The following is a 26,524-nucleotide window of genomic DNA, read 5'->3' as shown; positions in this document are numbered from 1 at the left end:
CAAAACCACCATTAGTTACCACACCACACCCATTAGGATAGCCATTAAAAAACAAACAAAAAAACCCCCCAAAACCCAGAAAATAAATGTTGGCAAGGATGTGAAGAAATTGGAACCCTTGTGCATTCTCAGTGGGAATGTAAAATGATATAGCCACTAGGGAAAAGAGTATAAAGATTCCACAAAAAATTAAAACTAGAACTATATGATCCAGCAATCCCACTTGAGAGTATACAAAAGAATTGAAATCAGGATCTTGAAGGGTTATTTGCACTCCCATGTCCACTGCAGCATTATTAACAACAGCCAAGAAGTGTAAACAACCTAACTGTCCATTGTATAAGGATTTGCACTATTTGGTTGTGCTCACTGATGGCACTTGATTTGTACTGGCATGCAAGGAAATACTGTGCAGCCAGTAAAAAGGATGAAATAGATCTACATGTATTTGCTTACATGGAATGATATTAACTGGTATTAAGAGAAAACAGTTTGTTACAGGATACTGCACATGCAATATATAAAGTATACATTATGGGGACTTCCCTGGTGGTCCAGTGGTTAAGACTCCGTGCTCCCAATGCAGGGGGCACGGGCTTGATCCCAGATCGGGGAACTAAGGTCCCACATGCTGCAGTGAGGCCAAAATATATATATATATATAAAAAAATATATAAGTATATATTATATATAAATACATATATAAATATATAAAATATATATTTATATACATTATGAATATAAATACGATTGTGAGCATATCAAAAAGACTTGAAAGTTACAAGTAAATTGTGCATTAGATTATTTTAAAGTAATCCCATAATAAAGATATTTTTATTTGGGTATCCTTTTGTACAACTTTCTATCTTAATTATAGTCATCAACAGCCCTAAGTGAATAATAAACTTGTGTTGAAGAGCAGATGTATGTTTCAAAAGTAAAAACTACACTGTACGAATGACAAACTATGAGGACAGCATTTATAAACTATTTAGTCAGTGGCCTATGTTAACCATAATGACATAGTTCAATCCCTTGTGTCTACCAGTCAAACCTCATTAAGGGAATTTAAGTCTGGAGATGTCATCAGAACCTGCCTTGGTCCATTTGGGCTGCTATAACAGAATACCACAGATTGGTCAGTTTATGAAACACAGAAATGTATTTCTCACAGTTCTGGAGGCTGGGAAGTCCAAGATCAAGGCGCCTGTAGATTTGTTGTCTGGTGAGGGCCTGCTTCTTGGTTCACAGACAGATGTCTTTTGACTGTGTCCTCACTTCGCAGAACGGAACTAGCTAACTCTCTGAGGTCTCTTCTACAAAGGCAGGAGGGCTCTGCCCTCATGACTGAATAATCACTTCCCAAAGGCTCTGCCTCCCAATACTATCACCTTGAGGGTTAGGACATGAACATATGCATTTTGGGGGGACACAAATATTCAGTCCACAGCAGAACCCAACATACAGTGCCTAAGGGAAACAAAATCCTAGAGCCAAGGTTACATGGTGAATTGTTTTCCGAGTCCTACTAGAATATAGCTGTAGGATGGGAGTTCAACTCAGGCCTGGGTAAGCACCAAACTGATTACAGAAACTGGGATTGGCACAAATTTTGGGGTCAGCAAAGTTAAGAAAGAAACTGGATAGAACCTACTAAAGTTTTTCAAAGCGCTCTTTGAAAAATGAGTACTGTGATCAGATACATTTTATTCATCCTCTTTTGTCAACTTTATTTAATGCACATGAATGGTATGTTACAAGTTCTGAAAAATCAATAATCAGCTTAATTTTGTTTAATCTAGTATTTGATTAAAGTACCATTTTTTTCAAGAAACACTAAAGTTCACATAAATCAATATTCTAAGGCATATTATTTAGGAAACATTATTTTTAAAAATCTGGTGGGAATTTGGTAATATGTATAAGAAAATATAATCTTAAAATGGACACAGGTCAACTTGATCTTTCTCAATAATTTCTAACACGTTTTTATATCTTTGTCCTCAGGTGGCAAAACCGATAACCGGAACCACTTTTCATCTAATTTGGCCTCTAACTGGCTTATTCTGCTAAGAGACACAGATGAAATAATCTTATTTCATTTTAAAAAGGAGAAAGGCTTCCCTGGTGGCGCAGTGGTTGAGAGTCCGCCTGCCGATGCAGGGGATACGGGTTCGTGCCCCGGTCTGGGAAGATCCCACATGCCGCGGAGCGGCTGGGCCTGTGAGCCATGGCCGCTGAGCCTGCGCGTCCGGAGCCTGTGCTCTGCAACGGGAGTGGCCACAACAGTGAGAGGCCCGCGTACCACAAAAAAAAAAAAATAAATAAATAAATAAAATAAAAAGGAGAAATGAATATAACTTTAATAAAAGTATTACTGCAAGTTAATAAATGCATAATGTCCTCCTGCCCAAAAGAAGTAATGAATCCTTTACGTGAAAACAAATACAGGTGCAATCTAATTTACTTGGTCCATGCTCGCGCGGACCTGATTAAACTACCATTTGGTAGCTATTATTTTCAAAATAACTACCTCTAAATTCTGTATTTAAAATGTGTAATTTCTCGGGCTTCCCTGGTGGCGCAGTGGTTGAGAGTCCGCCTGCCGATGCAGGGGATGCGGGTTCGTGCCCCGGTTTGGGAAGATCCCACATGCCGCGGAGCGGCTAGGCCCGTGAGCCGTGGCCGCTGAGCCTGCGCGTCCGGAGCCTGTGCTCCTCAATGGGAGAGGCCACAACAGTGAGAGGCCCGCATACTGCAAAAAAAAAAAAAAAAAAAAAAAAAAAAAAAAAAAAAATGTGTAATTTCTCAATGAACTTAAAGATTTCTACCTGTGATAAGAGTTGGAAAAGATTTTCCTCTTCAATTTCTCATTAAAATCAGAAGATACTTTTAATTGTGAAAGGCTCGATAAACCCTAAAGCTACTGATATATTGGTAGTCTGCATATTTACGATTACATTAGTGGTTTATAATATCTTTTATTTGTTTCTACATTCCTGAAAAATATCCTTATGCCAAGTTGAGTTACTAGAAAAATAAGTTCTCAGTTAAATATTAGAGATCCTACAGCTTGCTGGAAAATACAGATGTAACTGCATTCAAATAATTTCTTATACCACTGGTCTTCTGTACATGCAAAATTGCCTTCTTTTTTATGTTTCTAGTCCTCAGGAATGTTAATTCTTCTGTGTGAGTAGTGAACATGCTCAGCTACTAGCTATGGAAGAGTTATACATAAGTTAAAACAATAAGTTGACACTTTACCTTTATTAAATCAGTCCCTAGCCCCACACCCTAAAGATCAAATCGGCAAAGAATACGAGGCTATAACAAGGCTACTTGTGGTACTGGTTGGAAATCTAAACTCTTTATGGTAGACGCTGGCTGCCTACCCAATAGCCCCTCTCCCCTGTTTTCTAACAGAACCATCTTTGGTAGGAGTGCTCACCTAAAAAATTACATTTTCCAGCTTTCTTTATAAGTAGAAAATGTCATAACTCTGGTAAATGAAATATAAGTTGAGGGTTTCTTGTAACACTTTTCTCCCCTGTTAGGACAACAAGAAGTGGTGGTACCTTTTTATCCTCCCTGGAATGTAGGTTCGAAGTAAGAGATAAAGTAACCAGATCATGACTAAAAAGATGAAAGCTATACACTAACATTGATGAAGGAGAAATCTGGATGCAGCCTAGGATATTTAAGGTATTGGACAGCTGCTGCACCAGCCCTGAATTTCTCAAACCAGAATCAGTTTATGAGAAACAAAAATAAATCCCTAATTTTTAATACCTCACTTAAGTCAAGTTTCAAATGCAATATTAACTGACAGACTTACGACTTGCAACCCAACTCCTGGGAACTTACGGTCAAAGTAAGGAAAGAGTTATGTACGTACAGGTATTCACGGTAGCATTTTCTATGTTGAATTAACACTGAAAACAGATTAGATATCCAACAATGAGAGAATGTTTAAATTATGGTAAAATACAACTTAGACTACTAGGCTACCATTTAAAAATCAGCTTTTTGAGGACATAATAGTAGAAAAGATTCAAATATAAAATTACATCTGTTCCTTTCATAAATAGTGGAAAAACTATTGGTTGCCTGATCAACAGTTACTCCCAATCCCCTTTTCCTTTTCCATCTCCCATTAGAAAGACTGGAAAAGCTTACAATTTCATTTCCCCACTTTTCTTGGGGCTAGAGGTAATAATTTTATACACTCATCGCCAACAGGTGAACATATCCACAGTGGATATGTACGAATGACTGTGGATATCTGGAGAAGGTTTTGCTTTTATGAGAACAGGAACAGATGTGGAAGGCTCTGCCTCCTTCCCCCCTTTTCCTGTCTTGAATACAGACACATTGCTCTGCACTGCAGTGGCCATCTTACCATGAGGGAAAAGCTAAAAGACTCTTAGAGAACTTAGTATCGTGGAGTCACTGAACCAACGCCAGCTCCCCTAGACTTCTTGTTATGAGAGAAAAATAAATTCCTATTTGAAAAATCATTGCTACTTGGATCTTCTGTTGCTTAAAGTAGGAAACATTCCTACCTGATATAGAAATAGGTAAACTGGGACTTCCCTGGTGGTGCAGTGATTAGGAATCCACTTGTCAATGTAGGGGACACGGGTTCAATCCCTGAACCGGAAAGATCCCACATGCCGCGGAGCAACTAAGCCCATGTGCCACAACTACTGAGCCTGTGCTCTAGAGCCTGCGGTCCACAACTACTGAAGCACGCGCACCCTACAGCCTGTGCACTGCAACTACTGAGCCCACATGCTGCAACTACAAAAGCCTGTGCACACTAGGGCCCATGTGCCGCAACTATTAAGCCTGTGTACTGCAACTACTGAAGCTGTGCATCTAGAGCCCATGCTCCGCAACAAGAGAAGCCATTGCAACGAGAAGCCTGAGCACCGCAGCAAAGAGTAGCCCCCGCTCGCCGCAACTAGAGAAAGCCTGTGCGCAACAATGGAAACCCAACACAGCCAAAAAAAAAAAAGAAAGGAATAGATAAATTTTAAGTGATATGAATAAAAGATGTGACAGGAAAATTAAAACAGTCGACCTTTTAGGATACTACTGAAAATTACTTGTAAAGAAAAAGTTTTGTTTATACAAGAAAACATTTAGGGGCTTCCCTGGTGGTGCAGTGGTTAAGAATCCACCTGCCTATGCAGGGGACATGGGTTCAAGCCCTGGTCCAGGAAGATCCCACATACAGCGGAGCAACTAAGCCCGTGCGCCGCAACTACTTAGCCTGCACTCTAGAGCCCGCGAGCCACAACTACTGAAGCCTGCGCACCTAGAGCCTGTGCTCCACAACAAAAGAAGCCACTGCAATGAGAAGCCTGCGCACCGCAATGAAGAGTAGCCCCTGCTCGCCGCAACTAGAGAAAGCCCACGTGCAGCAATGAAGACCCAACGCAGCCAAAAAGAAACAAAAAATTTATAAAAAAAAAAGAAAGCATTTAAAAATAAAAGTATAGAGCTTAAAGGGAAAATGTTAAGACTAATTTTGTTGCTGACTATGAATACACGTGCCATATAATCTAGATTATCTTAATTCTAATACTAGGGACATTTATCCATTGTCTTTTGTTATGTTAAATAGTCAAACAAAATTTAGTAACCAAAACACATTTTCAATAAAATTTTATATGTGTATATGTGAATAAACAATGAAACAGCACCAACGACCTCTGTACAATTTTGTCATACAGTTTCTGTGCAGGATGCTTCACCAATAAATCATTCAATTTGTTTTAAAAGCATGTGATTACAGAAAACTATTTAAACTGTTCAGCAAAAACTGGGTAACATCTTTCAAAGAAACCTCAGATACTCATACCAACACAATCTATCTTCTGAATATCAACTTGAGTTGCACAGGTTAAGATGAAGACGCTTCACATAGTGCTGAAGATGTGATGCAATCTGTACTTGAACTGGCATTGCACTTCCTCAGACTTAGGCTGTCTTCATTACAAATATCTTCTATCCCTGAGAAATCAGCTATTATCAGGATGGCTCATCAGCTAAGTCACGTTGGTCAAAATACCTGGTGAAAAAAAGAATTTACACAACAAAGGAAACAATAAACAAAACAAAAAACCTATGGACTGGGAGAAAATATTTGCAAATGATACGACCAACAAGGGTTTAATTTCCAAAACATACAAACAGCTCATACAAGTCAATAACAAAAAAACAAACAACCCAATCAAAAAATGAGCAGAAAACCTATATAAACATTTCTCCAAAGAAGACATACAGATGGCCAAAAGACATATGAAAAGATGCTCAACGTTGTTAATTATTAGAGAAATGCAAATCAAAACTAAATGTGGTATCACCTCACACCGATCAGAATAACCATCATCAAAAAGTCTACAAATAACAAATGCTGGAGAGGGTGTGGAGAAAAGGGAACCCTCCTTCATTGTTGGTGGGAATGTAAATTGGTGCAGCCACTGTGGAAAACAGTATGGAGGTTTCTTAAAAAACTAAAAATAGAATTACCATATGATCTAGCAATCCTGCTCCTGGGCACATATCCAGAGAAAACTCTAATTTGAAAAGATACACATACCCCAGTGTTCATAGCAGCACTATTTACAATAACCAAGACATGGAAGCAACCTAAATGTCCATCAACAGATGAATGGATAAAGAAGATGTCATGTACACACACACACACACATGGAATATTAGCCATAAAAAAGAATGAAATATTGCCATTTGCAGCAACATGGATGTACCTAGAGATCATCATACTAGGTGAAGTCAGACAGAGAAAGACAAATACCATATGATATCACTTATATGTGGAATCTAAAAAATGATACAGGGCTTCCCTGGTGGCGAAGTGGTTAAGAATCCACCTGCCAATTCAGGGGACACGGGTTTGAGCTCTGGTCCGGGAAGACCCCACAAGCTGCAGAGCAACTAAGCCCATGCGCCACAGCTACTGAGCCTGTGCTCTAGAGCCCGTGAGCCACAACTACTGAAGCCCGCACACCTAGAGCCCATGCTCTGCAACAAGAGAAGCCACTGCAATGAGAAGCCTGCGCACCACAACGAAGAGTAGTCCCCGCTCGCCACAACTAGAGAAAAGCCCGTGCACAGCAACAAAGACCCAACGCAGCCAAAAATAATAAATAAATTAATTAATTAATTATAAAAATTAAAAAATGATACAAATGAACTTATTTACAAAACAGAAACAGACTCACAAATATAGAAAACAAACATAGCTACCAAAGGGGAAAGGCGGGGGAGAATAAACTAGGAGTTTGGGATTAGCAGATACCAACTACTATATACAAAATAGATAAACAAGGTCCTACTGTATAGCACTGTGAATTATATTCAATATCCTGTAATAAACTATAGGGGAAAAAATCTGTAAAAGAATATATATATATGGATAACTGAATCATGCTGTTGTACACCAGAAACTAACACAACATTGTAAATCAACTATACTCCAATTTAAAAAAATTTAATGTATACTTAAAAATATTAACTGCAGCACTACTTGTAATAGCAAAAGACCACAAACAACCCAAATATCCATCAATAAATGGACTGACTGAATGAACTATGATACATCTACACAGTGGAAGACTATGAGGCTTTTTATTAAAAAAAAAAAAAATGAGGAAAATATCTGCACTGCTACCATGTGATTTCCAGGATCTATTAAGTGAAGAAACAAGGTACAGAATGGAATGCTTAGTATGTTATGTTTTGTAAGCATGTGCAGAAATGCAGATATATTTATATATATTTGCTTATATTTTTTAAAAGAACAGTGAATGGAAGGATAAATCAAAAATTAACAATAAAATGGATAACTACAAAAGGGAGAAAAGACGCTACAGAGGATAAAGGTGGATGCTAAAATGCTCCAAAATGTACCTTGAATTATAATTTTAACTTTGGAACAATGTAAATATTTTATGAAATTATAAAACAAGATTAAATAAAAACAGAAAATCACCAAATGAACCTTCTCCTATACTAGGTTGGTGGCATAACCACACAGAGGAGAATAATTTCAAGTGATCTTAAACATGATGTTCTGATACCCCTAGTGAGGTATAGCAGTGACAAAGAGAACTGCAAAGAATTTTTTAAATGTACAGAGTGAAGTCAGAAAAACAAATATCATATATTGATGCATATATGTGGAATCTGAAAAAACTGGTATAGATGATCTTATTTACAAAGCAGAAATAGAGACACAGATGTAGAGAACAAACATATGGATACCAAGGGGGAAAGGGGGGTAGTATGAATTGGGAGATTGGGATTCATATATATACACTATTGATTCTATGTATAACATAGATAACTAATGAGAACCTACTGTATAGCACAGGGAACTCTACTCAGTGCTCTGTGGTGACCTAAATGGAAAGGAAATCCAAAAAAAGAGGGGATATGTATATATATATACATATAGCCGATTCACTTTGCTGTACAATAGAAACTAACACAACATTGTAAAGCAACCAAGAAAAAAAAGAATTCTTAAACTGATTTCAATAGTTTTATTATCAGTAATATTGTTAGTATGATTCTGAAACTATTACGTGAATATTACAGGATAAAGCCAAAAATTATGTTAATATTATTAGAAACCAGAATTTTGAGCACAGAAGAACAGAAATAAAACATTAAATAAAAATCAAGTAGTCTTAACTTAGAACTGAAATATTAATTTGAACTCATGATTTTATTTTTCTCTTTCTAAAAACTACATAACTTCCTAGCTCTGTTCAGTGAAAAGGTCTAAATGCAATGACCAAACGAATAACAACTAGCTTCCCTAATGTCCAAATTGTGGACTCTAGACACCATTTTCTACTTTAAAACAGGAACCAGCACTCCCAGGAGAAAAGAAAAGACTGATTCCAGATCTGGAGCCAAGTGTCCAAGATACATCTGAGTCATTCTGGCATACTAGAAAGGAAGAAAGCCGTAAAATAAAAAAGACCACTAAGGTTATATAACAAAAAGCATAGAAATTGATCTGAGGGGCTCCCACTGTCCAAAGATGGAACAATTTGAGCATCAAAAAGAATAATGACTGCAATATTCCTTTACCTGAATGCAATGGTCAACTTTATCACCACTAAAAGTGGGACAATTAGACATTATATGCTTCCTCATGTGACACAATAGCACACATAGAGTCTTGTCAAACAAACAAACATACACATTACATATAATCAAGCCTCTAGACCTACCTACCAGTTTACAGAAAATATAGAGGATAGATGAACCATTAAATACCATCATGAAGTTAGCTGCCAAAACCAAAATGTGGGAAATTTTATAAGTCAAAGAACCCGGCTTCTTTAACAAGAAAATGGCAAGAAAAACCCAAGAGGTTGATGGGGATACTTAAGAGACATATTAGACAAATGTAATGAGTGCATCGCACTTCGATCCTGATTTGAACAATTCGAATGTAAAAAGACATTCTTGGGACAATTAGGGAACATGAAACATGGACTGGACATCAGACGATACTATGGAGTTATTCTTAAATTTATTAGTTATTCAATAAATTTGTGATACAAATACTACAGTCATGTGTTTTAAAAGCCCTTATCGGGCTTCCCTGGTGGCGCAGGGGTTGCGAGTACACCTGCCGATGCAGGGGACACGGGTTCGTGCCCCGGTCCGGGAGGATCTCACGTGCCGTGGATCGGCTGGGCCCGTGAGCCATGGCCGCTGGGCCTGCGCGTCTGGAGCCTGTGCTCCGCAACGGGAGAGGCCACAGCAGTGAACGGCCCGCGTACCGCAAGAAAAAAAAAAAAAAAAAAGCCCTTATCAGTTAGATACACTAAAACAGGAGAAATGACATGTCTGAGATTTGTTTAAAATACAATAACAAAACAGTTGAAGCTGGGTTATGGATTTATCTTGGGGGTTTATTCTACAACATTTTTATGGTTTAAACAACTCCATAATAAGAAGCTTAAAAAAATAATTACCATTGGTAAAACAATTAAGGCAGCTAACAGTTACTGGATCCTTTCTGAATGGGATCCCACTCATCTAACGAGGTATTTCTATGAATTAGCAGTTCTTGCCTTAAAGATACACAAACAAACAAAACCAACAATAAAAAACCCTCTTGGGTTTTCTGTCATAACAGTGACAGATACTTACATTGAAGCTGTTACTGCAAAGAGTCAAGGCCTACATTATCTTTTTTCCAAGCTTGCTATAACCTTCTATAAGTTTTCCTAAGTGAAGTCTATAGAACTGTCCTAGAACTTTTCTGTCCTAGAACTTTTTTCCATTTTTACCTGACTTTCTGAGGGAAAAAAAAAAAAAAATCATGACCCAATACACTTGGACATTTCTTCTCTCATAATTGTATAATATTATAAAATATCAGTCAGATGATATATTTAAGTTTCTGGTTCCATTAAGTACTAGCTTACTGAACCATCAATTATCGATACTTAATCTTTATGAACTGGTGTCCACATCTGTAAAGGAAAAAAAACCCTGAGTTGTTTTAAGAATTAGAGATACAGTATATTTGCGCCTAGGGCAACACTGTATCCTCTCATTTAATCCTTACTACCAACAGATGAGGTAGGTATTAATTTTGTTTGTGATCAGCATAGTTAAGGGCTTAGTTCTGGAGTCTGGATCTTAGCTCTGCCATTTACTAGTTCTGTGATGGTAAGAAAGTAATTTAACCTCCCTCTGCCATGGTTTCCTCATCTGTAAACTGATAATAGTACCTACCTTCTAAGGATTAAATGAGTTCCTATTTTGAAGCACTAAGAAAAATGCCTGGCACAAATTGCCAAGTAAGTGTTATTTATCATCATTAGCATAATTACTGTAGATAAAGAAATTACATGCTGAATGTGTGTACACTCTAAAAAAGTGTCTTGTCTGGGGGAGGGAAAAAGGAACACAGGATTACTTACCCTCCCAATATTAAAAATACTATAAAGCTTTGAAAAGTTATTGGCATTGGAATAAAAACACTGACAAATGAACAAAAATATCAAGTCCAGAAAGAGACCTAAAATAAATATGTGTGTGTGTATATATACACACACACAATAATTTAGAATATGAAGACATTTTCAAATAAATTCCACGTGAAATTTTAATGTAAGAAATAAAATCAAATGTATACTAAATAAAAACATGCCCTGACTGAAAATGAACAAAGGACAGTAGCAATTAAAAAAAACTGCAATAAAACATATTCTACCCTTACTGATAATCATACAAAAGCAAATAAAAATAATTTGTATCTTTTTATTATCAGAATGGAAATATTTATATCAACTGAAAACGCCCAGTGCTGAATAGGAGATGGGCACTCTCATTGACACTTTAGTGGGAACACAGAGTGGTATGATCTTTCTGGAAGGCAAACTGGCAATAAATATATCGGTTTTAGAAGTACATGCAAGCCCTTGGAACTTCCCTGGTGGCAGAGTGGTTAAGAATCTGCCTGCCAATGCAGGGCACACGGGTTCAAGCTCTGGTCTTGGAGGATCCCACATGTGGCGGAGCAACTAGGCCCGTGTGCCACAATGACTGAGCCTGCTCTCTAGAGCCCGCAAGCGACAACTGAGCCTGTGTGCCACAACTACTGAAGCCCGTGCGCCTAGAGCCCATGCTCCACAACAAAGAGTAGCCCCCGCTTGCAGCAACTAGAGAAAGCCCTCGCGCAGCAATGAAGACCCAACACAGCCAAAAATAAATAAATAAATATAAATTTTAAAAAAAAATAGAAGAAGTACATGCAAGCCCTTTAACTTATTTCTAGGAATTTATCCTTTGGAAAATATAGAGCTGTATGTACAAGGATCTTCAATGCAGCATTATTTATAGAAAAAAACTAGAAATAAAGGGAATTGTGATAACACAATACTGTTTCCTTATACCTCAACTTCCTCATTGTAAAATGGAAACAATACTCTCTACCTATCATAAAGCAAGAAGCCAAGGATTACTTACCTGCTAACCAAGCAGATTAACAAATTCAAAGCAGGAACCCTCTCATCATCTTTGCTGTCCTAAAAAAAAAAAAAAAAAAAGAAAAAAGAAAAAGTTTAAAATGTAGTCTGTTATCCCTTAATATTTTTGAAACAAGTTTCAAGATGGAAAACATGAGCATTTTATTAGAGGATAGTAATAATCACAGGGAAATAGAAAATGTCAAAGAAAAAGGAGAAACTGTAGAGTTAATGATTCCTTGGGAAACATCTAAGATCATCTTTTAAAGAAAGGTCCTGAATAGGTCCTGAAAAGAAATAAGAGTTGAGGGCTCTAAGGAGGATAACTTGGGAGAGATCTTCTTCCTGGTTCCAAGTAAAGGAGCAAAAAAACCCTGTGTCCTAACTGGGCACAAAGGGAAAAAAATTATATAAAAATACTTTAAAGAAAATATCCCAGATGAGAGTTCTCAATTACGATGGAAGTAGTTCCTGAACTATACATTTTATAAAGTTCACTTTAAATATCTGTTAAAATGACAGACCTAAGACACATGGAAGGTAGTCTTACAGAGTATGAAATTTATTTTTATACATTTCAAGGAATAGTCACAATAACTCACTGAGTAATGTTATAACAGACATGTCATACATTATTCAAACTTGGGATACACTTCAATGATGTCAGCATATTCAATTCCTTTATGTGCCAAGAACTTAACAATATAAATAAAACATATTTCCTGCTGATAGCACAGAAGAGGAAATATTCATATCAGCTTTAATTAAAGGAAAAATGTGTTAAGTGTCATAAAAAAGATACAAAGCATACTGGAAAAACAGAGGATTGAAGAGATTCTTTTTAATTGTGAGGATTAGGGAAAGTATCACAGAAAGTGATAGGATATGAGCCAGACTGTGAAAAGTAAATGGTATATAGATGCAGATTAGAAGAGAGTGAAAAGGCACTTCTGGAGAGGGAATAAAGTCTAGGAACATAGCTTAGGGAATATTTAATGAGTAACAAGTACATTTTGCTCAGAGTACAGGCCATATAAGTTAGTTTGTGCCATATCATGGATATTTAATGAAAATATTTTGGAGTAGTCAATGAAGAACAAGTATACATTTTTGTGGAGGAGTAAAGAGGAATACAAAAAAATCAGAAGTGGACTTAGTCTGGCATCAAATTAATTTATATTGTAATGCTGCAGGTATGAGTTAGAGGAAGGGTCTGACTGGAGAAATTCAAAACAATTATTATGCCAGACTGTTAGCTGACCACTTTGGCTTCTTGACTCCCCTTATTATTTAGCAAATGAATCTCATTTTTAGCTGGGCACACTGCCACCCAACCAAAGTAAACATTTCCCATAGTTCTTTATGGCCATGTGACTAAATTCTGGCCAATGAGCTATTTTGGCCAGATGTGTTTGTAGAACCTCTAGGAAGGCTCTTTGGAGGCGATGACCTTCTTCTCTTCTTTCCAGCTTCCTATAGTGAAATAAAATGGCTGAAGCTCCAGCAGCCATCCTGGATTATGAGGTGAGCTTGAGGATGGAAGCCACATGTGGCAGAACTCAAAGGCCTGGGTCGCTGCCACCTTAGATCTAATCTGCCTACCTTCAGACTCCCTTTGTCTGAGAAAAGCACTTACATTTTATTTAAGCTACTGTTATTTTGGACTCTTCTATTATGTAACTAAATCTAATCCTGACTAATCAAATATTCCATGTTTTCCTGTTTCATTGAAATCATTCTTTACCACTACATAAATTGGTGAGCGCTTCTGATTTGAAATATTAAGTTTGAACTTACCACTGAAAGCCTCACTTCAGAGCACCTTCTTGCAAGCTGCCGAATCAGTGAATGAGCCTCCGGTAATAAAGGTTTTTCAAGACAAGCCAATAAAGCATAAAGCCATCTTCCCTATATAGAATTTTAAAAAGTAATAAGTAAGCAAACTGCATCATAAGTTTAACTTATAATCACTGAACTGTACATCAGAAAGGTCATATCAAATTATGTTTCCACCAGCAGTATATATGACTGAGTTTATTCTGAGCAACACATCACTTTAGGGGAAACCTGAAGAATATTAGAACAAAGTTTAAATAGCAATTTGTGTAACACACTAAGTTAGCTCCTCAAGCAACCCCAAATCAACAAGACTTTTTCTTAAACAAAAAGATTCACATCTGGGGGTGGGTGGGATAAATTGGAAGATTGGGATTGATATATATATATATATATATATATATATACACTATTGATACTATGTATAAAACAGATAATGAGAACCTACTGTATAGCACAGGGAACTCTACTCAATGCTCTGTGGTGAAGTAATGGGAAGGAAATCCAAAAAACTAACACAATATTGTAAAGCAACTATACTCCAATAAAAATTAATAAAAAAAATAAAATAACATTAAAAAAAAGATTCACATCCAGGTTTCTTTTATAAAGAGTGAGCGGGACTCTCTCCTACATGAAAAAAGCTGGTATACATTTAAACTTGACTCAAACTTTCTGGGATAACTTTACAATATAAAGCTGGCATTCAGGTATTCAAATGGCCTCTACACTTAGAAGGTGCTTAAATCTCTACTGATTGTCTAAGACGTATCTATACTGAAAGATTCCTTTTCTCAAAGTCAGTGAGCACACTGTGACAATACTAAAAAATAAAAGCAAAACTAAACAGCTGAAAACCTTCTTCAATAACATCACACTTAGTTGGCAAAATAAGGTGGTATTTCTCAAAAAATATTAGACAAGTAATCCCAAGAAATAATTAAAGGTCCCTTTTTCTTTTTGCTAGTTTATGATAAGCAAACTTCCCGTGACACAAGTTTTTTTTTTAAACATTGGTATTCTCAGTACTAGAGTTCTAATGGTATGGTTACTTAGAGGAATTGAACACTGGTTGATTTAAAAGACAGATTACTCAAAATAAAACTCAAAGGATTAATCAGGTTGAAATTTAGTAAATCAGCTATCACTGGTTCAGAAACACTTTAATGGTTCCTCTGGCAAATATAGCCACACTTTTCGGTAATACATTTTCATTAAATTAACAGGGAAAGCCAAAATTATCACCCCCTTGAGTGTGTAACCTTTAAAAGCTAAAAAAAAAAAGTCCCAAAAATCTTACAATAGAGTTAAAAAAATAAAGACTAAAGGAAGAGAAGGAAAATACGTCAGATAAATAATACTGCTAAAAGGTCGCCGCTATCAGACAGGAAGAACTGATATAGAATTTAAAACTCAATATCTAGATTCCAATGAAAAAGTAGCCTAAGAATATGAACCAAGTTATCTAATGAAGATGTAGCTCATATATCAACCCATGGAAAAAGTTTTGCTTCACTGATAACAAAAGAAACATAAATTATATTTACTTTGAAGTACTACTATATATTTACTAAATTTGAAAAACCAAAACAAATTATAAAGTGATAGCTTGAACCATATGGAATTGTTGAAAATCAAAAGTTTCTAACCTACAAAAAGGGCAATTTCATATGGTTCAACTTAAAGTAGGGTTGTAGGGAAGAGATATTTAAGAATCCATTGCTGATGTCATTATATACAGGTTCAATTCTTCTGTAAAGCAAGCAGGATGTAACAAAAGCTTACAAAACCTTGATCCAATAATTCTATTCTAGAAATATCCTGAGAAGTAATAAAAAAGAAAATCAGTATAAATGTTTATAATTTAGTCATGACTGTAAAATATAAGGAAGAATCCAAATGGTCAATAATGAGAATCAAAGTAAACCACAGACATTTAGACAACGGCAATTATGTGAATTACATTATCATACAGAAATATATATGTGAAATGTGAGCTAACAAACCAGAATATAAGGGCTTCCCTGGTGGCGCAGTGGTTGAGAGCCCGCCTGCCGATGCAGGGGACATGGGTTCGTGCCCCGGTCTGGGAGGATCCCGCGTGCCGCAGAGCGGCTGGGCCCGTGGGCCATGGCCGCTGGGCCTGCGCGTCCGGAGCCTGTGCTCCGCAACGGGAGAGGCCACAGCAGTGAGAGGCCCGTGTACCGCAAAAAAAAAACAACCCCCCCCCAGAATATATACATTAGTAACAACTATGTAAAAGATGTCTGACCACTCAATCGAAAACAGTGATTTAAGCACGGATTTTTTTCCCCTTCAAAATTACATGTTATATGGTAGAGACTTAAAAGAATGAAAATATAAAAATAAAAAATGAAAATCCAGTGATAAAGAATATAATCATTACACTTATGGAAGAGACTTATCTAAGCCACCTGGCTGAATGGCAGGCTGGGAAACTTAATACACTGTACTGTAATGTTGCTTTATCTGCCTCTCCCAGCAGACTATAAGCTTCCGGAGGGCAAAGATTTTATCATCTATTTTGACAGGAAGTTTTGGAGCCTCAGATACACTCTTTTGCAAATATCCTCAATTGTGAAAAATATTTTTTAAATTAAATCTAACTCCAAAGGATTATAAAATTTCTTATTAGGGGATTAAGTGGGTAATTCATTTATATAACGTCTACCAAATTTACCCAATTTTGAAGGTGAAAAGTAAGCTGTGAGTGTAAAGCAATAAAATAGAGGGGTAATACAGCACAGTTGTTGAGAGTATAGCCTGACTGCCAGGGCATGAGTCTCAGTTCTGCCAGTTATAATCTGTGTAACCTCAAGCAAGTTACTGAATTCCCATGTGCTCCAGTTTCCTCATCTGTAAAATGGAAATAACAGCTCATAGGTTATCAAAGGATTCAAGGAGTTATTATATATAAAATCCTTAGAACAATGCCTGGCACATATATTTGCCATTATTGGTATTTCTGATATTCTTTTGTGAACTGGATTTCAAAGCCATTTTAGAAAATGCATTTCAAAGTTCTTTAGGTCAGTGCTATTTGAAATGGGGTCTGCAGACTGGCCAGTCTGTTTGTTACTGATCTGTGACAAGATAAGCAGCTTCTCCCAGGATATAAATCAACTATTTAGTTGACTTTTTTCCCCAATGCAAGACTATCTCAATGAAGGAAGTACTATGTTGATTTACATTCTAGTGTAATTTCCTTATTTTACTGCAAACAACCATTGCTTGCGTTACACATATAGTTGTATGTATATGTATAATACATATATATAAATAATGTAGAGCCATATCTTATATATAAGTATATAAATTTTGTCTGCATTATGAAAAGAAAAAGATGCAGTACTACCAATTCTGGAGTAAAGTCTCTTTCTCCAAACCAATTTATCAGATATTCCAAGACACTAGTTACTGTTGCCTAAAAAAGGGGGGAAGAGATGAAAGAACAGTATTAGTAATACAACACTGACAAGTTCAACCTGAGTTTCATTAAGTTCAGTTAGAAAGCAACTCTTATGTTTAAAATGGCCTCTTCTTTAGGCTTCCAGAGAAACCTGTGACTCTAGTAATTTGATTAGATGGCACACTCAGTGAGAAGAGGCTTTGTAGACAAATATTCTTATATACTTTCAATTATCAATACCTTGGTTTAAATCCTAGGATTTAGTTTGTAACTACTAATTTAGTTCGGAACTACTTAAAAAAAATTCCACATACTCTTAAAAAAAACCTTTGCATAAATACCTTCAGCTTGTTTTCATTAAATCAGAGTACAAATCTAAAGACAAAGTTAGCTAGAGAAAGATCAGTTTTAAGCTATATAGATAGAATTATCAAACTGTTGAAAATATTCGTGGGCTTATTCAAATATAAATGGACACTTACAAAAATCACTCTCATCAAATTTAGTATAACTACTACAGCACCTTAATGTAAATGATCAAGTAAGTAAAACTGTCAGCCAGTATATGATTTACAACAGAGTATGACTGTTATCTTCCAAGAGTACCCAATGCTATGTGAATGCAAAACAATCAAAGTTTTTATTTGCTCTTTAAATGGATAACAGAGTTCCTAGTTCTGAAAGACTGAAGAACCAAAATCCATATTTCTCCCCTTTTGATCCAAGAAATTCAAATTTCATTCTTAATGAAGTGTGTAGGACATCTGGAACTAAAAATAGCAATCTAACCTTAGTATTTATTTCAAATCCCAGAATCTAAGACTTATAACTGAAATGTATACATGTGAATAGTTTAGCACCATGATCAAGAGCATGAGTTCTGAAATTAGATCAACCTGGGATTGAATTCTAGTGTTGCCATTAAAACTTGCTGAAAAACCACCTGCAAGTAACTTAATCTCCAATTTTGTTTCCTCCTCTAGTAAAAAATGGATATTAATAATAATTTCCCATATAGGGTTGTAGTGAGGATTAAATAAGAAATGTTAAAGAGTTTAGGACAGGGTCTTGCATACTGTAAATATTCAGTAAATGTATTCAAATACCTTAACAAACATTGCAAACAAAAGAATGCATAAATTCTTATTAGATTTTACCTGATTCATTCTGCTAACAATACTAAGCAAGGGAGGAAAACCAATCTGAAAGAAAAATGAGACTGAAATTTACTAAATGGTATTATGGAGGCAGGGGGTGCATTTTTTTCAAACTGGTGAATTTCTCAACACACTGTTTTTTAAAAACAAAAAACAGATAAAAGTAAATTCTTTCATTGTCCATTACAATAAAACATTCCATGAACTATTATGTTGGTAATGCCCAAGAAAATAATGTCTTGAAATTTGAATATGTAAATTTAAAAATAATTATTTTAGTAATTAGGATGTTAAAGCATGAAATTGAAAAAAAATGATACTATGATATTAATATGTTGTACACACTTTTAAAATCTTTAGCTAAAGCTAACATTTTTAGGAATTAAGGGCACTTGAATGAGTTCTTTCAAACCTAATCTGCTTCAATTAAAAAGTCCTTTAGAGTTTAATGTTGGGAGCCTTGATTATGAAAACAGTACTGACTTGTGAGAAACTTAAGAGGACATGCATTAAACTCTTGTGTCCTTAAATGGTTCTTTCATGAGGTATATATTTCACTTGTACGTATTTTGTAATAACAAACTAAATAAATATATATTCACTTTGTCAAATTAAAACATTTTGAAATGTAACATACGTTAGGGATATTATACAAAAGAACGTATGTTGTATAAGAAATAGTGTTAAACTAGCTCCCTCAGAGATCTGAATCTGTCTACACTCCCACCACCATGTGTAGGAGGGCCCGTTTTCCCAGCCCTTGTTAACACAGTGTGTCAAACTTTCTTTACCAGTATGTTATCTGAAAAATGCCAGCTCAGTGGAGTTACAAGCAATATTTTTATTATAAGTGAGTTTGGGCATCTTCTAATATAAGAATAATTTGTATTTCCTTCTCGTGAGATGTCTCTTTATATCCATTGCCTTTTTTTTTTTTAACTGGGGTCTTGGTCTTTTTTAGTGATTTTTGGAGGTTTTACATTTGCAGGATAAACTAATTTTAAATGGGAAAAACACAATGTAGCACCACATAGAAAACAATAAATACCTATTCAACAGAACAACATAGTATAGGGAGTTACCAGTAATGCAGATGTGTGCAGTGGGTTCCATAAGAACATCTGCAAACTTGAGGGCAGGTGAATCCTGAAGGACAAGAAGCAGCTGGCCACATAATTTATGATTAAAATAAAGCCATGTGAAATTTAAATATACCCTCAGCATTTTACCTCCAGAATATTCAATTTACTAAGCATTTTTAAATACCTAATTGTGTCATATGTTTTCCTTTGTTTCCCTGACTACTCATAACTCATTGTTTGACCCACGTCTAATCATTAAAAAAAAAGAATCCTAACTCACAAAATTATTAAACAGCTAAAACATACACTGTTTTAGAAACTAGGCTGCCAATTTTTAAGTCAAAAAGACAATAAACTAAGAGAAAATATTGGCAAATATTTTCTGTAGAGAGCCAGAAAGTAAGTATTTTAGGCTTTGTAGGGTACACACTGTCTCAGTCACATATTATTTATTTATTTATTTTTAACAACCTTTTAAAAACATAAAAACAATTATGTTTTTATGTTTAGCTCATGACTATACAAAAAAAATCTGCAGACTGGATTTGCCCCATGTTGTAGTTTGCTGAGTCTTTATACTAAATCATGAACCAAAATTATGACCTTTGTTTGTTTGTTTAGCCACATTATCACCTACTTGTACATAATCGATTCCAGGACTTTCACTTGCAGCTGGTCCAACAGCCCCTTCAGCACATAACCTCTCACCCAGACAAAATTTTTTCCAGCCTTCTTCATCTTCAGATTTTGGCTAAAAGAAAAAAAAAAAAGAACTTATTTACTCCTATGTATTTTTTTTTTATACTGAGCAGTGAAAAAAGAAGTGAGGATTCCTCCATATTCTCACCACCTCAACACAAAGATATAGTGCCTGTTATGGAGTGAACTGTGTGCCCCCCAAATCTGTATGTTGAAGCCCTAACCTCCAGAATGGGATTATTAGGAGACTGAGCCTTTATAGCAGAGACTAAGTTAAAATGAGGTGGTTAGGGTGGGTCCGAAGCCAATCTGACCAGCGTCCCTGTAAGAAGAGGAAGTCTGGACACAGAGACATCAGGGATGGGCGTGCACACAGTAGACCACGTGAGGGCACAGCAAGGAGACGGCCACCTGCAAGCCAAAGAGAGAGGCCTTGAGAGAGACCCATTGACACCTTGATCTTAGACTTCTAGCCCACAAAGCAGTGAGAAAATAAATTACTGTTTGTTAAGCCACCCAGTCTGTGGTGTTTTGCTATGGCAGCCCTAGGAAACCAATACAGCACCCAAGTGGTCACACCATAGATGGGACATGTTTAGTTTGGATCATACTTTAATGGACACTGACAAGCAAGAATGTGTTCAAAGGAGGGTGATAAAGATGGAAATTGGTATGGAAAAAAAAATACACTAAGAATGCTTACAAGAATGAAGGATGTTCATGCCCTGGAAGGAGACATGATTACATACCCCACATACTGAAAGGGCTGTCCAATTAAAGGAGTAGATTTATTCTACATTGTCAGATGAAAAAAAGTAGGACCATTCAGTTCAATATGGCTACCTTAACAGAACAATTAAAAATTCTTTTTCTGAAAAAATTTATTAATTAATTTATTTAAGTACAGTTAATTTACAATATTGTATTAGTGTCAGGTGTACAGCAAAGTGATTCAGTTAACAGAACAATGGGTTTATTTGGGCACATCACCTTGCAAATTATTTTACATATATGTGCAGTTTTTCCCCCACCCCGAGGATAAACAGCTTTCATTAGATTCTCAGAATGAATATGAGACCCCTAAAACATAAAAACCCATTGTCCTGGAACAATTCATCTTTTCCCATTACTCCACTGGTCAGAGACTGTTTCTGCTTCAGGTAGCATTGAAAACCCTAATTATTAAATATAGTGGGTGCTTAATAAATGATTGGATCAATTGATCAATCAATGTTCATATTTACATAGTTGCTATCACAGCATGCTTTAAAAATTCATTTTATTATTTACATAATGTTTACATCTGCCATGATGAACATATGTTATTGCTACGTAATAGTCTACTGTTTTGATGGATGATCTTCATTTATTGAATCAATTATGTTCAGTCATTTCTTTCTTGACAAAATTATATTGTCATAATGTTACTAATGAGCTTCGTTTTGAATTAGTAAGTATGTACCCAAAAGTCCTTAGAATGAGCAAGAAAAAATATATCTACCTACCTACTGCCCTCTCTCTCTTCTTACTAGGAGGCCTCACAGCACAGTGAAGGGCTTTAGAGTCAGACAAAGTTCAGTCTGAATCTCAGTTATACCTTTTATGAGTTAAATGATCTTGGGCAAGTGATGTTAGTGTCTACCACACTTTTCCTAGAGCAGAGCTTCCAACTGGTATACAGAAGCATATAGAGAGGTTACACTGAATCTCTTAGCTTTCAGCTGGTAGTTTAGGCTATGGGAGCAGCCTCCTCCATTTATCCCAATGTGTCATCGCGTAAAAGATGTCAGGAAGCACTGCCTAGAAGAAGCTTCTAAAATCTGAAATCTATGAACCACCTGAAACTGTGAGCAAAATTGTATGCGTAGGCACATTTTTTCCCTCTGAAAATAAATACCTTTCATTTGATTCTCAGAAAAACTATAAGACTCCCTAAAAGGTTAAAAGGACTGTCCTGGAACAATGTGTCCACCTCTTCCCCAACACCCTTTTTTACCCAGTAGTCCACACATAGCATATTTACTAAAAAGATTAAAATTATAACTAGGATGATAAAGTAAGAAATACTACTTTCCAGTAAGCATGACCAGCTTTACTGAAATGTCACTCACTGATACTGGCACCATTACCTCATGAGGCAAATCCAATAAGCCTTTATTCAATCTTTTTGTAAATACTGAAAATGTATTTAATTTCCTAAAAAGCAAATGTCTAGAAGAACCTTTAAAAACTTGTGAAGACCGATCCAAAGTGTCTCAAGATGTAGATTAAAACTGTCATAAAAATAACTTGCATTACTGACTCTATCCTTTTCAGGCTACTAAGATAATGGAACTGTTACTATTAATGATACATGGGAGAGAATGAAAATAATATGGATTAAACAAGTGAACCTTTAAGAACTGGAAGTAAATATGGACTATATTAAATAGTTATATACTGTACAATCTAAACAGAGAAACTTACATACCATGGTCACATTACTATCCAATTGCTGTGATTTCCAGCGACTTCTATGTCTGTTCACACTCTATAAAGGAAGATAGGGTAGACAAATGATCTTCAGAGAATGGATAACTCAAAAGAAAGCAATTGCTGCACAACATTCTAACAATTCTAAAACTTGGAAAATATGTTCAACTGTATTATGTCTAATGATTATAATAATTTGGTAATTGATTCATGAATATTCTTATCTTTATACACTAGAAACCCCAGTTTTTCCAACTACAGTCTAAGAACAGAAATAAGTCTGAGGGAGGGAGGGGTTTAATTTGATTAAATGATTAAAGTACACCTACCTGCCGAACAGTTGAAAACTGTGCCACTTGCTGCTGTTGCCACTGAAGAGTGGGGGAGTACCCTTCAGGAGCAGGCTGGCATCCTGAAAGCTAGAGATCAGTTCATAAATGTTAGAATCAATGTTAGTGTTATAACTAGAATCTCATACCTCTGCAAAGTAAAAGCAGAATCAAGATGAAATGCGGATAATAAAGCAAATAAGACGATACAAGAAAGAGTATTTTTTGCAGATGTAAAAAAGGAGGCAACTCACTTTACTATTTACGTCTGAGTTTAAAACATTAGGAAAAGACTCTTATATAGTCACTTTAGTAAGAACAATCTGGAATGGTTTAGAGTTGGAGTTTCTAAGAAATCCACATGACGTGAGACTCGAAGATATAATCTAGTCCTACCTTTCTACTGAATATAATAGCAAAACAGTTTGAAACAAAGAGAGATATAAACCAAATAAAGAATTTTGGTATAAGCAGAATGTACTCAAATAACTTCAGATGCTTGACTTTATAAGGGCTACTTCTACTTTCCAAAACAGCACAGAGGTCACAACTGATCACATACTGCCTTGAAATAAAACTTAATGTGGTCACTTTTTAAAAGCCAGGTATACAAGATATCATCTTCCATCAACTAAAAACTTCTGAAAAGGAATTATATGAAACATTATAGTGTCTGAATTTAAATCTCCTGATTATAAACATCAGATAAAGGAATTACTTAGAACATAAAAGAAAAAGGAATTATCACAATTTAAAAACTGCTGCTCTCCTTCCACCTTTGGTTAAATAGCACCTCCTAAAACAGACCTTCTGTGGCTACTCTATCTAAAGTAGTTCTCCCAGTTACTTATTGGTCATTATATGTTACTTTTTTTCACAACAATGGTCGCAGTATGTAATTAATTTGTTTTTTTTTTTTTACTGTCTTCCTCAGGAGAATGTAAACTCTACAAGGGTAGGGACATTTTCTGTCTCATCCTCTGTTGTATTCCCAGTGCCTGGCACAATATAGTTGTTTAGTAAAATATGTGTTGGATAAATAAATGAATGAAAAGGTTCACAGTGGGCAAGTAGGTAGAAAAGTGTGATATTTGGGTTTCTATTTTTAAAAAACAAAACCCAGTCAAATTCAAAACATGCAAACTACACTAAGATTAAACATCAGCCTGATAATAATTATGAACTGGAAAAAGGTACCTTAAAAATAAAGGATAGCATAAGTAACCTATTGAAAGGCTCCTTTAGGATTGGATCATGTTCCTGAAGTATTATGAGCAAATCTCCACGAATGTCAGGGTTACTGAAAGCCTCTCTGGAGGCAGTAAATGCCAGCTGTCCGTTTGGGGGGAAAAGTACAACTTAGTACGGAGTAGTCAAATCTTACCTACATCGTAACTGATACTGTCTGACACTATAGGAGAGCCTTGGTCTTTTAATTTGTGGGAGGGAAAAAAAAAATCCCCTGACGGGTAATAAAACTCACAGAAACATTCACACTTTGCTTCCTTTTCAACTTCTTTGGGTCAATTTGAGCTACCACAACATCTGGACATTGAGCTGCTTCGATCCTACAAATAAGAAATAAGTACAAAAAACGTGATTACTATTGTTCATGTGTAGTAAAACAAGCAATCCACTTCTACGGTTCATTATAAAATCAGAAAGAAAGTTCAGAATTGCAATCGAGGTACTAAACAATGTATTTCTGAAATTATGTTGACTGAAAGCAAGATTTCTTATGTGGAAGAAATCTAAGAGCACCTATATTGTCACAAGTAATCAGATTTAACAAAATTAAGTTCATAGAAACTCGCTCACGCAAAGATGTAATCAAGGAATTTTGTTCCGACAGTGGATGGGGGACGGGAACAGAGGTGGGGCTTTATCACACTTAAGGGTCGAGCGGGGCACTGGGCGCTATGCCCAGGGGCGGAAGGACAACCAGCCCACCCGCACAAGGTCAAATCACTCACTGGACCCGCCTTAGGTATTCTTGGGGAGTCCTCGGAGGTACGTTGGGATCAAAACTGTCTGTCAAGTCGCAGGGCTCCACTGGCAACAGCCGGGGCATCAACTCTTCCACTGCAGACTCCGCAGGTACCCACGCCATAGTTTTCAATCCGGCCTGTCCCACCCAGCGCATGCGCCAGGTCTGGGTCACAGCGCAGGCGCACATGTTGTCACCTTTGGCGCTGAGTTGAGCAAGAGGCTGGGCTTAGGGAGCGTAACTGCGCATGAGCGAACCTGCTGATTGTCGTAGGGTTAAGGCTCCGGTGGGGTAATGAAGACTGCGAGGCTGGTTCCTAGTAAAAGTAGTTCGGAAGTTTTTCTGGGTATTACGCTCTATACTCTTCTAAGACTGAGGGTTATTAACTTTTATGCATCCCTAGTAGTGAGGGAACTTCAGATGTTTTTTAAATTAATGACCAGGTTACTGTGATTATCATTTATTCAGCTCTAAATTCTTAAACCGCTGATAGACGCATCACATGCATTTCCTCATTTAAGTTTTACAACCTTTTGACGTAAGTTGTATTATCCAGGTTTTGTAGGGAAGGAAATCGACCGAAAGAGGGGTTAAGTACTACAATCGTAACTTTCTCCGAAAAAAGGAAAACCAATTCAAACCCAGATTTATCTGACGCCAAATGAATGTAAAATTAATTTCCCAGAGTAATTTCTTGTGCTTGGCTGAGCCAAAGATCACTTTATATTTATCTGAAGTGAATATTACTACTAGAGTAGCCATCACTTTTTCAGAAATATCTCTTTCCTTAGTGCAAAGAATAAAGTTAATGCCAACACCTAGAAGTTATCATTATTTATCTTAGGGCCAATCTTGTGAAGGGGTACTTTATTTCCATTTTGCAGGTGAGGAAACAAGGCAGAAATGGATTAAGTTAACTTGTGCTGGGTCACAAATTGCAAGAAACAATCACAGTACTATATCTCAGTTTTTCTAAACAAGCTGTGAGTGAATACAATTGACTTGTTTTCTAAGGTTTGTTTGTTTTTAAGGCTTTTTTTTTTCTTTTCCTTAAAGCACTGTCTTTAGCTTGCAAGCAATCGATTTCAAAACCAGAATGTAACTTTCTAAATTGGAGACAAACTAAGGACAGTCCTTAGGTTAAGAGCGAAAGAACTAGAGCTTATGAATGGTAACTAAACAATTGGGAGACCTGGAAAGAAACTGCTTGGCTTCAAACTAGAAAATTATTTGGTTAAAAATTTTACTGATTTTGGAAGAAGCAAACTTATAAGAAATATGGAGAAATGCTCCTGTCACCAAACGTTTGGGTAATGATCAAGAACAAATTAGAAAAAAACAGTGTGTCATTTCTGGACTTTCCTACAAATATATATACAAATATATATATATATATATATATATTTGAAACTATCTTATTAGCAAGAAGTATGGAGAAATACTGTCACCAAACGTTTTGGTAATGATTAAGAACAAATGGAACAAATTAGAAAAAGTAAA

The 26,524-nt window shown here is 36.1% G+C and overlaps 1 protein-coding gene across 3 annotated transcripts; it reads right to left on the bottom strand.

The window, feature by feature from the left end:
- Nucleotides 1-5,686: 5,686 nt before the first annotated feature.
- GEMIN2 (gem nuclear organelle associated protein 2) lies at nt 5,687-25,180 on the bottom strand (the record flags this gene model as incomplete). 3 transcript variants are annotated; one of them, XM_079699688.1, is made up of 10 exons in its annotated part: nt 5,687-6,079; nt 12,034-12,092; nt 13,830-13,940; nt 17,245-17,313; nt 18,456-18,500; nt 20,175-20,288; nt 22,707-22,766; nt 23,038-23,127; nt 24,521-24,605; nt 25,011-25,180. In XM_079699688.1, 10 exons carry the CDS (start codon nt 25,178-25,180, stop codon nt 6,040-6,042), a joined length of 843 nt encoding a protein of 280 aa, XP_079555814.1. In that variant the 3' UTR covers nt 5,687-6,039. The 3 variants fall into 3 exon arrangements, with proteins under 3 accessions (XP_079555814.1, XP_079555813.1, XP_079555812.1); XM_079699686.1 differs by lacking the exon at nt 5,687-6,079 and adding an exon at nt 9,659-9,786; XM_079699687.1 differs by lacking the exon at nt 18,456-18,500 and having other exon boundaries at nt 25,011-25,147.
- Between the last annotated feature and the right edge of the window lie 1,344 nt (nt 25,181-26,524).

The sequence above is a fragment of the Hyperoodon ampullatus genome (assembly GCF_949752795.1).
Source record: "Hyperoodon ampullatus genome assembly, chromosome: 3".
Classification (NCBI taxonomy): Eukaryota; Metazoa; Chordata; class Mammalia; order Artiodactyla; family Ziphiidae; genus Hyperoodon; species Hyperoodon ampullatus.
This window is presented reverse-complemented; position numbering and strand designations above follow the sequence as displayed.